The sequence below is a fragment of the Zootoca vivipara genome, chromosome 12, assembly GCF_965207765.1.
Source record: "Zootoca vivipara chromosome 12, rZooViv2.hap1.1, whole genome shotgun sequence".
Classification (NCBI taxonomy): Eukaryota; Metazoa; Chordata; class Lepidosauria; order Squamata; family Lacertidae; genus Zootoca; species Zootoca vivipara.
The window spans coordinates 3,176,677-3,189,489 of NC_142595.1; the positions used below are offsets into that span (position 1 = coordinate 3,176,677).

At 51.0% G+C, this 12,813-nt stretch overlaps 1 protein-coding gene across 1 annotated transcript; it reads left to right on the top strand.

Moving 5' to 3' along the window:
• The first annotated feature begins 6,478 nt into the window (after nt 1-6,478).
• On the top strand, nt 6,479-12,813 carry LOC132593089 (uncharacterized). Its single transcript, XM_060282064.2, has 18 exons — nt 6,479-6,610; nt 6,734-6,902; nt 7,239-7,380; nt 7,462-7,580; nt 7,712-7,861; nt 8,285-8,427; nt 8,572-8,686; nt 8,798-8,934; nt 9,120-9,239; nt 9,373-9,487; nt 9,864-9,998; nt 10,151-10,315; nt 10,608-10,766; nt 10,875-10,979; nt 11,097-11,202; nt 11,402-11,464; nt 11,735-11,917; nt 12,008-12,813. The coding sequence occupies exons 1-18, from the start codon at nt 6,513-6,515 to the stop codon at nt 12,040-12,042; spliced, it is 2,259 nt and encodes a 752-aa protein (XP_060138047.2). The 5' UTR covers nt 6,479-6,512; the 3' UTR covers nt 12,043-12,813.

A 12,813-nucleotide genomic window follows, 5' to 3' on the forward strand; every position in this document is an offset into this window, starting at 1 on the left:
AAAAAGAGAAAAGGGTCTTTTGGTTTGTGAAAAGTAAGCTAGTAAGGGAAACCTCTACACACTTCCCTGGAGGGATGCCCCGTAATTCCAAGGAAAAGGAACCCAGGCTAAGCGCAGGCACCCCTGGAGTCATGTGCCACTCAGAGATGGGGATGTTCACAACCGTCCCTCTTCACCATCCTGCCCCACTTCCTCATCAGTTCTCTGCAACTGCATCTCACCTGCAACCTCCAGCGGCTGAGACAAGATCCAGGCTAGGGAAACTCATGAGAAAATGTTAAGAAGAAGAAATAAGAGCGAGGTCTCTGCCAAAGTCATAGAATCATAGAATCATAGAGTTGGAAGAGACCACAAGGGCCATCCAGTCCAACCCCCTGCCAAGCAGGAAACACCATCAAAGCATTCTTGACATATGGTTGTCAAACCTCTGCTTAAAGACCTCCAAAGAAGGAGACTCCACCACACTTTTTGGCAGCAAATTCCACTGTCAAACAGCTCTTACTGTCAGGAAGTTCTTCCTAATGTTTAGGTGGAATCTTCTTTCTTGTAGTTTGAATCCATTGCTCCGTGTCCGCTTCTCTGGAGCAGCGGAAAACAACCTTTCACCCTCCTCTGTATGGCATCCTTTTATATATTTGAACATGGCTATCATATCACCCCTTAACCTTTTTCTTCTCCAGGCTAAACATACCCAGCTCCCTAAGCCGTTCCTCATAAGGCATTGTTTCCAGGCATTTGACCATTTTGGTTGCCCTCCTCTGGACACGTTCCAGCTTGTCAGTATCCTTCTTGAACTGTGGTGCCCAGAACTGGACACAGTACTCCAGGTGAGGTCAGTCAGCCCGTTACAAATCCACTGAATGGTAGCATTGTCTAGCCCGCATTTTACCAGCTTCTTTACAAGAATATCATGGGGCACCTTGTCAATTGACTTCTCTGGTCAGAAAAAGGGCCTACCATACTTCTGATTTTTGTTACATCCTCCCTCCGCCCCCCCAGCCTTTTAAGAGCTTCCTTTCTTCAAGACTATCTACACCCTCCTGCATATTTAATTTTGCATACCACTTCTCAATTTCCTGCTTCACCACCTGCAACATTCACTTTATTTGTCCTGAAACAGTCACTTGGCCCTTGAGCAGAACGTGTTTCTTCCGAGGCCTGGGAGGAGGATTTCCTTCCCACTGGTTGTTTCCTGAATAGGATTTTCAGGTCCACCAAAAAATTATAAGGTCCACGGTCCAACTTCTTCCTCTGTGGGACCGGTGGCTTCCGGTGCAGCCAGCCCCAGAGAGTTTGAAGGTTCAATGTCCACCACAGGTTTCGGATCCTATGGCTTCTTTCCCACTTCTTATATCACACCAGGTCACAGGCTGGAACGGATACCTTTAAAGATAGGGGAGAAAATGGGCAGGGCAATTGCATGTTCATGCAATTCGTTGTTTCCCATTCTCCTTCATCTCAAAAGGGAACGTCCTGGTAATCACTTGCTGATTCATAGCAAAGAGACCATCAAGGGGTTCTCCTGGATCCGAAACAGGAACTTACACAAGGTAGCCGGGTTCAAGGAGCTAACCCTTTCAAAGTCAGATTTGGGTTAGTCAGCAGGGAAACCTCACACTTGAACTGGCAAGTAGGATGAAGAAGCTCCATGCAAAATACAATCGCCCACAACAGCTCCCAAAGTCATGTTCTGAGCCTCCTGCACAGGGAGGACAAATCCTCCTCTTCTTGCTGCTGCTGCTGCTGCCGCTCAAAGGCATGCTGGCCATCATTGGGCCACAGAATCGAGATTCTCCACTGTCCTCCAATGGGGTTCTCCTCTCTGTACCAACACTCCCAGATCCCACAGCCTTCACTTCATTCACATACAGTCTGTAGGGTTTAAAGGGACTGGGCAATGCCGGCGCTGGTGGTTCAGCTAGGGATGTCTTCAAAGGCGTTTCTCATTTCTATAGTCCATATAGTCAAGGAACCTTTTTGGGTTAATGTGTTGTAATGTGTTGCTTCTCCCCTTCTTTCTGGTATCCAATTCTTGCCAAATCCAGCAAAGTCCTAAGAAAGCTCTCAGCACCTTTGAGAACTCAGGTTGGGCATGTCAAAGGTGGCAAACAAGTTCCTTGCTTCAGAATATGCCCTAAAAATGCCACATGCTTCTGGTAAACCAGAGCCTTTTCCCTCGAGACTTTATAGCTTCTCTTTTTTTAACTTGGTTTCAACGCCTCTAAGTTGGGAGAATGAAAGGACGAGGATCAACACTTCTTTTAGCCGTCCACAAGCTCTAACTGTCAATTTAAGTGGTTCCGCTTCTGTTCTGAACTGAGACCTTCAGAATGCAGGGCTCCAGCAGTCTAGCAACACTCCAGATTCCAACTCAATGCTGATAGGGGTAACTGTAACAGTTGAAGCCACCCCCTGAGTCTGTCCAAACAATAGGATCCACACTTCCAATCTTAGGTTCTGGTACAGTGGAATGATTTAATTGATCATTTTATTCTCCTTTCTTTATTGCTTCTCATGTAGAGAGCATTAGAATCCCAACTGGCTCTTTCAGGTTTTTTTTAAAAAAACTTCTCACACCTATCCTCCAGGTCACTGGCTCTCTGATCGAATCTGCCTGGCATCATGAAATCATGGATCTGCTAAGCTGGAGGGTACCCCTAAAGGCCATCCATTCTAACCCCTTTGCAATGCAGGCAATGTTAATCAAACATACATAGCAATGTCAATGCTTCTCAACGTGGTGATATCAGTTTGTTAATGTTCATTCCCGCTTCCAGTTTCTGGGATAGAGACTTCAAAGTTTGAGATAGTTCAAAGGGGATTACTTGGCATTTTAACCCATTCCTTGTGTTTTGGAATAATTTGAGGCAAGGGACAAAGTCACAACGAAATGCAAGCTGAATAATCTTCTTCACACTTGGGATTTTCTCCAAGGAGCTCAAGATGGCATACACAGTTCTCGCCTTCTCATTTAATCCCCACAACCTGGCCCCAGGTCAGCCAGTGAGCTTCAGAGCTGAGTAAGGAGGTATTTGAACCCCTGTCTCTCCCAGGGCTACCTCTTCTGAGAAACAGAGAAGCTGCTCAATTCTGCTCCTGATGAGCAGTTGTTTTGGGGGTGGGGGTTATGAAAAAAAACTGCAAGCATTCTATGATGTCACAGTAGGGGGCTTGCAGGCGCTGGGCAACAGAAGTTGGTATGAGGGTTACACAAATCTTAAGGTGCACACATAGCTGACATGCACCCTGGGGAAAAACCAATCCTTCACTTTCAGAGCATCATCTCTGCTCATCACTACATTCCAAGCAGAGATCTTTGTTTAAAAACAAACTCTTAGTCAGTTTTCCAATAAATCGGCTCCTATCCCTGACTCGTGAAGCTGGTTCCTCTGCTGAGAATATGTGTGCTAAAGGTGGGGAGAAAAGACAAGGTCGGACCACAATCAGCAACTGGAATACCTGAAGATGCCGTTTTCAAGAAGAAAAAAAGGAAAGGAGCAGAAGTGAAAACCAGACCTGAAGTCCTTTGGAAACCCAGGTCCTTAGTTCCAGGTGGTAGGAGAAGGTGGGCCCATTATGGGGAGTTTTTCGATACAGTGGTACCTCGGTTATCAAACAGCTTAGTTCATAAACAACTTGAAACCCGAATGCTGAGAAACTGGAAGTAGGTGTTCCGGTTGTTTCAAACTTTTATCGGAAGACGAACATGCTCCGTTTTGAGTCCCCCTGTGTTTCCTGTTGCGCTGCTCATGTGTGCCCCCCTCCCCCCATTGTAATTCAAGCCTTCCGTTTCCGATTGCAGTGTTCCGAGGTGATATTTGGAGCTTACATTTAGTGCTTTTTTTTGTTATTTATTTTGCGGTTTGGGTTTTGAGGATTTTTCAGTTCATTTGTTTTTTTGACTGTGTGGATCCCAGTTCAGCTACTGATTGATGGATTGTGTGACTGCGAAAACGGATAAAAGACCCCCATCCAAACCATGACTCTCATCAGTGGAGGTAAGAAAATGAGGAAATCAGGATCCGAGACGGCTTCTGTAAATCCTGGACAGTCCCTGGGAAAGGGGGACTCTTGGAGAGTCTATGCAGAGACGGAGGGAGGCTCTGCCAAGTCCTGGGTGTCTCCAGCCGAGGTCCCAAGGCCCAGGTGGCCGAGGAGGGAGAACCAGAAGGGCCAGGGAGCCCGGAGGTCCTCCTTGGGAATCAGGGGCTGCCCAAGGCCTGGCTGGACAGAGGCTCCCTGACCCTCAGGACAGTCCTGGAAGCCAGAAGGGCCTCATCCAGAAGCAAAGCCCCAGCTGGGGTGGCTACCTGGCCTTCCAAAGACGGATCGGTTCCCTTTTGGGCACACAGAGTCCCCTGCTCCCTTTGGGACGCCTTTGGGAATGTTCTTGAAGTCCATAGAAATCAAATGTCCAAGTTTCCCCCTCACCCTAACCTGCATGTCTTGCGCAGCCTACCTGGCTATGCACCTCGCCAGAAGAGTCCGCCCTCCCTAGCTGGCTGATGGACGCTCCAGGCTAGCCAATAGCCAGCTGGTTCTTCTGGGGTGGGCGGAGCTGCTGCTGCTGCTGCTGCCAATGGCTCCCAGAATAGCAGCCAGACCTTTCCTGGAGCAGCAGCCTCTGCTTGCAAAGCTCCGTCTCCCTCGGCCTCTCGCTGCCCAGGGGGTCTCAAGGGTCTCTGGGCTCCTTCCCACCTCTAGAATGGATGGCGGGGAGGCTGCAAAGGAGGCCTTCTGTCCCTGAAATGGCTGTCAGAAAGGGTGGCATACAGATTTAAGAAATCACCACCACCACCTGCCATTCCCTGGGCATTAAAGCACCATCCATTTCTGATATGGGAGCTCTCAGAGAAGCAGAATTTCTTGTTCTCTCTTCCTTCTCTTTTAGATGGGTTTCCACACTTGTGATTCTTCTGGCAGGCAGAAATTCAGCAGGTGGGGAGCCTTTGCCAGGCACTGCCTGCTGCTGCTGCCTGTGGGGCCAGATAAGCCCCCCAGGGGAATCGGAGAGGGGCTTGAGCCCCACAGCCCCCCTGGTGTTGGGCATGAAGGCCTACAGGGTCAGTTGCTGCGTCTCTGTCCCAGAAGAGCTGGGGGTGGGGAAGGGCAGCGTGGCCCCAGCAGGACAGGACAGGACAGGACTTGCCTGGGGACATCTCAGGCCTCTCCTTGGGCCAAGGGAAAGGGGCTCTTCCTCTGCCTTGTTCCCCCGCATCCCTTCCATTGGGTGTCTTGTCTTTGGACTTTCCTAACCTGAGGACAGGACTTGTCTCCCCCCCTTCTTTGAAATCGATGCCAGCTGCTTTGGGAGACAACCAGAGTCTGCAAAGCAGGATACAAAGAACAGGAAAAAGTATTAAACTCGTATAAATATCACCCTCGCGTTGCATGGCTCTAGCCACTAGGCCACACGGACTCTCCTAGAACCTTGGCCCTGAGGCCGGGAATTCCACATTCTCAACTGACGTTGCCTAGCAACGGAACTTGTGACCGTTTGAACAGAGCTTCCTGCATCCTCAGCATCTCGAGGTTGGCAGAGGTGGCCTGTAGTGACCTTCGCTCAGTCACTACATTAGAAGATGGCGTCCCAAAGAAACCTGGAGGTAAGCGGAGGTTGCCATGGCCAGGGGACTTAACTCTGGAACCTAGATTAATGGTATCTCCAAGTTTGGCAAAGAGCTATACCAAGTCAAAGAAAGGGTTGAGCTTTGGAAGGGGAGAAGGAATGCCAAAAAGGGAAATTCAGCGTCCTATATTGCAGTCGGTTGAATCTTATTTTGAACAGAGGATTCCTTCTGATTTATGTGCATGTGAATGTGGGAGAGGCTTCCTTTCTATTTCTACATGCTGGATGTTCTCCTTGTACTAGAGTTTGCAGGGAAAGGGGGAAAATGAAGAAGAAGTAGAAGAAGAAAAGAGAGAGGGAGCGGCTGGCCCAGTGGAGGGGAAGGGGGTGCCAGATGGAGCTGGTTTTTCTGCAGAGCTGAGGCAGGGAGACCTGCTGCCCACCTGTCCACAGAGTCCATGGCAGGGAAGGGCTGCTCCCAGGTGCAGGCGAGGGAGAGAGAGACAGGAGGCCTGGCGGATGGGAAACAGCGCCATGGCCTCTGCTGAGACAGGCCAGCTCCCTCAGGGCTCCTCTCCCCCAACTGTCATCTGGAGGCAGCCATTGGATCAGCATTCTAGACACTGGGGTCTGAGCTTGGGAGTTGTCTTTTCCTCTGCCCTCCTTGCCCCCTTTCCTTGTGGGTTTTATTTCTGTTTGTCACACTGTTAATTACAAGAGAAGTCTGCCATTAGGGAGTTTCTTGCATTTGATTTCATGGAAGGCTCTCTTGGAGCCTTTTTGGCTTAAGAGAAGGGTACAAATGCTCTAAATGGATGGATGGATGGATGGATGAATAAGGTCTCTAAGGAAATGGAGGACAGAGATTTTCAGTTTGTTTCCCAACCTACCTCGTCTGTGCTTTCCTGATCATGAATGGGTCTGATCCATTCTTCACATTCTGATGTTCCTGTTTCTCTTATCTCATGGACAGGGAATTGATTTCGACGAGGATCAAATATCGGTAATCAGCCTGGAAGATGAGGAGGATCTTTTTGCAAGGTAATCCTATGTGAACCACTCCCCCCCCCCGGGTCCATTTCTATGGTGCTGGTGCTTGGGGTCTTTGAAGGATGGAAGGCAATAAAACCTTTTTACAAATGTGCTCCTCCTCTCTCCCCTCAGCATCTCAACCACAGGTTCTCTGGGTGCGGCTGATCCTCCTCCCGACGGCTTCAGAAAGGACCAGCTGAAGGCTAGAATAATGGATGTCGTCACCAGGATGAAGAGTGGGAAGATCCGAAGGAAGGCGCTCCAAGATCTTTCCGCCCTCCTGCAGAAGATCCAGGAATATGTGAGTTACTGAAGGGAAGCATTGCAACCATGCAGGGCTGACAAGGCCTTCAGGCTGCCCCTTCTAGGCCCACCCTGCAAGGTGCCCAAGGGACAATCAGGCATCCCAGCACATAACCCATTTTGAGAACAGAGCTGGGCCATAGCAGAGCAAATCCTAGTGAGTAAAAAGCACACACCAGGAAAAGAGGGGTGGGAAGTCAAAAGAAATGGTTTGTTTTTTTCTGTATAGGATAATAAATGTTTTGGAATGCTTTGAAGATTTAATAAGAATGTTATAGGGAAAATGGTGATGGGTCTCTTCTCTTATCAATCACTTCTCTGGGTCTCTTCTCAGCCATCGGTAGCGCTTCCTGCATCCTCCCTTGGCCAACTGGTGGCCATTTCCTGTCTGTGTGCATTGGATCCAGACCCGGAGTGCAGGCAGCGGGCAGCAGAGGCCCTTTGCCATCTTCTGCCCATCCTACAGCGCAAAGAAGGTAAGACTGGAAGGAGTGCATTCCAGCATCATGGGGTGGGGTGAGCAAGGCCCGAACTAACCCTTTGGCTTTCCTTTGCAGAGACGCTGGCACGAACGTCGTGGAACCAAACACTCCTCATCCGAGCTCAGAAGGTCCTCCAATCCACCGGAGGAGCGGTTCCTGAATTGTTCCTGAATAATTGTTACTCTCTTGCCAGGGTAAGTCGCTGTCATACAAGGCACAGTGGTCTCTCAAGCCACATGCTCTGGGTTCCGCAGAGACAGCACCTGGGCTTTCTGCTCCCCAGCCCTGACCTGTGGGCCTCTCTGACCTTCCTCTCTTGCTTCAGGTCTTTGGTGCCTATCTTCCTGAGGAGCAGCTCTTGGAGGCCATGTGCTTCCTGGCCAGCGATCTGGTTGTCGAGAGCAGCTTCAACCCCTTGGACATCTCCCACTTGCTGCAAGAGTTCATCAAGCAGTTTAGCGGCACAAAAGTGGAGGTAAGGTGTCTGCAAAGGTAGGAGAGAAGAAGATTCTCCACTTTGCTGTAGGGGAGGCAACCTCATGCCATTGGGTGGCCAGGACACATGTTTGTTTAGAGAGGCCTGGCAATGTCAGGACAGGAACCTCAGCCAAGGGTCCTGAGAAACATGGGTCCAGCAATGGGGAATCCTCGTCCTGCTCCTGGGAGCAGACTGGCAAGCTTCTTCTCTTGGCCAAGAATGGATAGGGGGGGCAACTGGCGCCCTGGAGCTGCCTGGGTCCAAAACTCCCAAGGACCCTGAGTGGTACCTTCGAAGGAAGATGGCTGTGGTGGCACAGGTCAAGGGGGGCCCCTCTTTCTATGAGGGATGGAGGGATCCTCCTGCAGACAGCCCCGCTTCCTTGTACTCTCCCAGCAACCCTCTCCTTTTCTCTGACAGGTGGAGGTGCTGCTGGAGGCCTTCTATAAGATCACCCAGGGGCCTACAGTGCAGGGCAGAAACATGGCCGCCTTTGCTTTGTCCATCATGCCACACCAACACCTGGCGAAAGTGGTTGCATACCTCCTCCAGTTTCCCTTCAGGTATGGAGCCCTCCTGGCAGGTTCTACTGGGCTAATAGGTGCAGGGCTTGCTCAGAAAGCCCTTGCTGCCATTTCCTCTCTGTGTGGCATGGCAGCAAGCAGAAGACTTAAATCTGACCATTGCTCTTGTTTTTGCATTCACAGAGACTGCGAAAGAGTATGGAAGGAGGTTTTGGCATCGGCCGACCAAGAACAACTGCTCCATCTCATGGCCGAGCAGCTTTACCAAAGCCCCTTGGCGGAATCTGCCACCCAAGTGGTAAGGACGACCCACCTGGTTTCTGGCTTCCTTCTTCCCAGGGGAATATCCAGGGGTTTCTGGATTCTGCAGAAAAGCAGGGAAAGTGACTTGCCCCTCTCTCTCTTCCAGCAACATCTCAGCAGCCTGTTGCACGCCATCCTCAGGATGGAGGTATACAAGGCAGCTGTGCGCCGGAACTTCCCGCAGCTGCTGATCGCTCTCCTGGGGATGGTAGTCAACTTCCACTACGACCAGGAATTCCTTGGGTGAGTAGTGTGTTGCAAAGACGCCAATGGAGTCCTTTTCCCTTCAACCTCGGGGGGTTGCCAGTCCAGCTTGGTTTTCCAAGGGAGGCTCTCCTTCAGGCTGCTGCTAGGGAGCAAGGATGGGGAAGGAATTGGAGTGGGTGGCAATGACCCGCCTGCTAAAACTGGCCTTGCTTTGGTTACAGAGGGGCTAAGGAAGTTCTGCACCTCCTTCTCGGCACCACCGGAGAGCAAGTAGAGGCGGCCATCATCGACCAACTTTTCTGCCGGGAGAATTTCAGCCAGGGGTTGTCTGCCATGGTGAGGTAAGAGGAAGAACACGATGACCTTCCCCAATGGTCTGGCAAACGGAGGTCAAGTCACGGGATCGGATTGTGCCCCTGTTGGCTTCTTGCGGTGCCTTTCCCTTCCTTACCCAGATCTGGTTCTCCATTTCAGAGCTGTCGGAAAGCGACACTGGTGGATCCCTCCCATGGTGGAAAACATCACCGCTGCTCTCGAGGACCAGGAGTTTGCCGGAATGCCACAAGTAGCGGCAGCTATCTACATCGAGGTGAGGGGGGCTGACGCGGGAGGAAATGGGTGCAGCAAGGAGGCCCTGGCTTGGTTTCTGCCCAGGGTTGGGCTTTGTGTTCTTCGGCTCCTTTTGTGTCCTTGGTTCTCCAACCAGCCTCCATCAGAATTTGGACCTTACAGCTGCCTTTAACTTCCATATTCTGTGGTTTATGTCAAGGCTCCTTTGAGCCTAAGGGCTGTTGCCTGTTTTAGTGCTCCTCAGAGTAGACCCATTGGATTTGATGTACATGACAAACTTTGGTCCATTCACTCCAGTGGCTTTGCTGTGTGCAGAACTGCAGGTGGTGGATAAAAGGAGAGCCTGCCTCAGCCTCTCATCACTGAAGACTTTCTTTCTCTTTGGGCCTCTTTAGCTGCTCAGCTGCCGTCTGCAGGTCTATCCCTGTGAGGAGACACTGGAGCAGCTCCTCACCTGGCTGAAACATGACCACCTGCAAGTCCGGAAGCTCAGCGTCAGAGGGATATCCCTGCTTCTGGACTCTGACATGGCAAGTGATGCTCACAGGGAGGGAGGGGGGCACAGATCTGGATTCTAATCATGGCCCAGCACTCTTTTGCTGACCGAATGCTGAAGGGCCTGTTCTCAAAGAAAAAGCGTGGGGCCTTTCAGACCTTTGAAAATATTCTCTCTTTTGTGTAGGACCCTTTGCTTCTGCGGCTGTCGCTGCTGGATTTCCTCCCTGATGCAGAAGCTGATGTCTTCCCAGAGTTGATAGAGCTGGTAGACCAAGCCTACCTGTCCAGGGAGCTGGGAGAGGAAGACCTGAAGATGCTGGTGGCAACCTACTGCGGTCTGGCTGCCCATGTGAGTGTTAGGGAACACATGACATCACACAGGGTGGATAGGAATGCTTTGGAAGAGGAAGGCTGGTGTTTAGACTGGCATGCAGCGGAGATCTTCTGGCTTCAGGAGGGTGTTCCTCTGGAGCACCTTCTCTTGGAAGCCTGCCTGGAAAACACAGGGGGAGAGTCACCCCTGCCCCCAGTCTCCCTCAGGAGGAGGATAGGGGGCTCAGCAGCCTCAAAACACCTCGGTGGACAGGAGAAAGGAAACGGATCTGATGAGAAACACAACCTCTGATCTTTTCTGCCTACAGGAGGAAGCCTCTGCCCGGGCATCAGCCATCCAACATCTGGGGCTGCTTCGGGGCTGGGTGAGAGACCAAGGGCTTCCCATAACAACAACAGAAGAAGCAGCCGTTAATGAACTGGTCGCCGTCCTCATTCACCTCGAAGACGAGGACGAGGTGGCCAAGGTGAGGGCCAAGGAGGTGGACTTCTGCAGTAGGAGGGAGTCATTGTTCTCAGGAGCTTCCAAGACTATGTCCTGCAATTTGTAACCCTCTTCTCTTCTTGTGTTGCAGGCCGCAAGGAGGGCTCTTTCCCATCTAGCCCCACAAGTCAAGTGGTGGGCGCATCCCGAGAAATTTAGCCTCCACTTTGCTCTCCACCAGGCTGCCAAGCATCTGGTAAGGTCACTCTGCTTTGTTGGCAGCTTTGCCCAGGGATGTCTTTGGGGGTGACAGGCTCTCCTGCCGTGCTCTCAAGCCTCTCTGATGCCACTTCTCCTTTGCCTTTGCCGACAGAGCAAGACCTTCAGCAAGAACATCCTTCGGAGTGCTGCCTTGACATGTACGAAGCCGCCTGCCAACAGGCTGCCAGCAGTCTCCAGGGTGGCAGCTCTGCTTCTGGGTAAGTCAAGCAACGTCCTTCCCTGGTAACGTCTGGGTAACGATGGCAGTGAGGATGGGCATGTCCCCAGGCCACCTTGCTCTGAGTGCTCCGCGAGGGTGGAGGCCTCTAGACGCATACCTGTCCTCCTGCCGAGCTGCCTCTGTCTCCGCTTGCTTTGCACCGAGATGACGTCCCTTTTCTTGCCCTGTCTCTCTAGGTCATCTGGCTTTCCGGGATGCCAGTTTCATCCAAAATCAAGACATGGCATCCTATGGTACATGTAAGTGAGACTTACGGAGGGCAGGGAGGGGTGCTTCTTCTGAGAAAGGGCTTTAGGGGAAGGCGGCTTCCCAGGTGTGTGTGCAGACAGAGGTGCCACAAGATGAACATGCCAAGAGGATTGGAATGTGACTCCACTGCTCTCTCTCACACACAAATATCCCCCTAGCCCACACCCTGGTCCTGGGAGGAGCTCTGGTGGGGGTGCTTTGCAAGTTTTTGCCTTGTGAAAAGCTGATTCCTGGCTCAACCTTTCTCCCTTGCCACTCAGGGCTGGAAGAGATGCAGCAGCACGAGGAAGAAGGGCTCAGGCGGACAGGGAGGAGCTGCCTGAACATCATGCAGCGGGCCTGTAAACATCGGCAGAAAGGCAGGGTCCAGCGCCTTGTGAGGAGGCTGCTCCGCTGTGTTCACAGGGAACCTTACCCGCAGGACTTCCTGAGCTGCATGCCAGGTGAGTGAGGCATCTGGTTGGGTATTTGGACGTCTGGTGGGCTCCTTGGAGGTGACGTTTCCCCCCAAAAACCCTTTCTCCTCGTGACAGAACGTCCGAAGTTGCGCCAGGCCAAGGCAACGTGAACATCAGCGTTGTGCTGCAGAGATACCATCTTCTGCTCTCCGTGGGATCCACTCTGGACCAGCGCCAGGAACATCAAGGCCATCAGGATCGACCAAGAGGAGTGGTGCTGCCCTCACGACCCTCCATACATAGCGGTAAGAAACCTTTTGTTGTTGTTGTGGCTTTATGGAGCTCCCCCGGTCGCTGGTGTATGCCCAGGGTCCGGTTCCTTGCTCTCTGCCATCCTCTTGAGTGGCAATCCCCCAGCAGCAACTTTCTTCCATTTCTTTGTTTGGGGTGGGCAACAAGAGGGTCTAACATTCCTGAGATTTAGTACCTTTTCTAACAGAATCTCTTTTCTCTCTTTCTTGCATGAACGGCGGCCTATCTGCTGGAACCTGGGAGAAGACGTCCGGAGAAAAGAAGACCCCTGGAAGAATGTCATCAGCCGGGAAAGGAGCCGCCGGGAAGACGACATCTGCAACATAGTGAATTTGAGGATTGGACACTTTCTATTGACTCTTTCAGCACTCTAAACAGCAAGCGGGACTTTTATTAGTTAGAGAGGTTAAAATTGATGTATAGAATAGGATAGGCAAAATAGGGAGCATTCAAGGGTAGATAACACTATACTACCGGTAGATAGCATTTTGTATATTATTTTTGTCTTCATACTTGTAATTCTTTTAATAAAAATATATTTTTTTTTAAAGGGTAAATACGGGTCTTATGGTTTATGCTGAAATGTAAAAAAATCATTTTGTAAAAAATGAATAAAAAATATTTTTGTT

Excerpts from the sequence above, each read along its gene's own strand:
- LOC132593089 (XM_060282064.2), top strand. The coding sequence starts at position 6,513 with ATGTTCCTGTTTCTCTTATCTCATGGACAGGGAATTGATTTCGACGAG. Across the intron at positions 7,862-8,284 it reads TTAGCGGCACAAAAGTGGAG|GTGGAGGTGCTGCTGGAGGC; the intron begins GTAAGGTGTCTG and ends TTTCTCTGACAG. Across the intron at positions 9,240-9,372 it reads GGGTTGTCTGCCATGGTGAG|AGCTGTCGGAAAGCGACACT; the intron begins GTAAGAGGAAGA and ends TCTCCATTTCAG.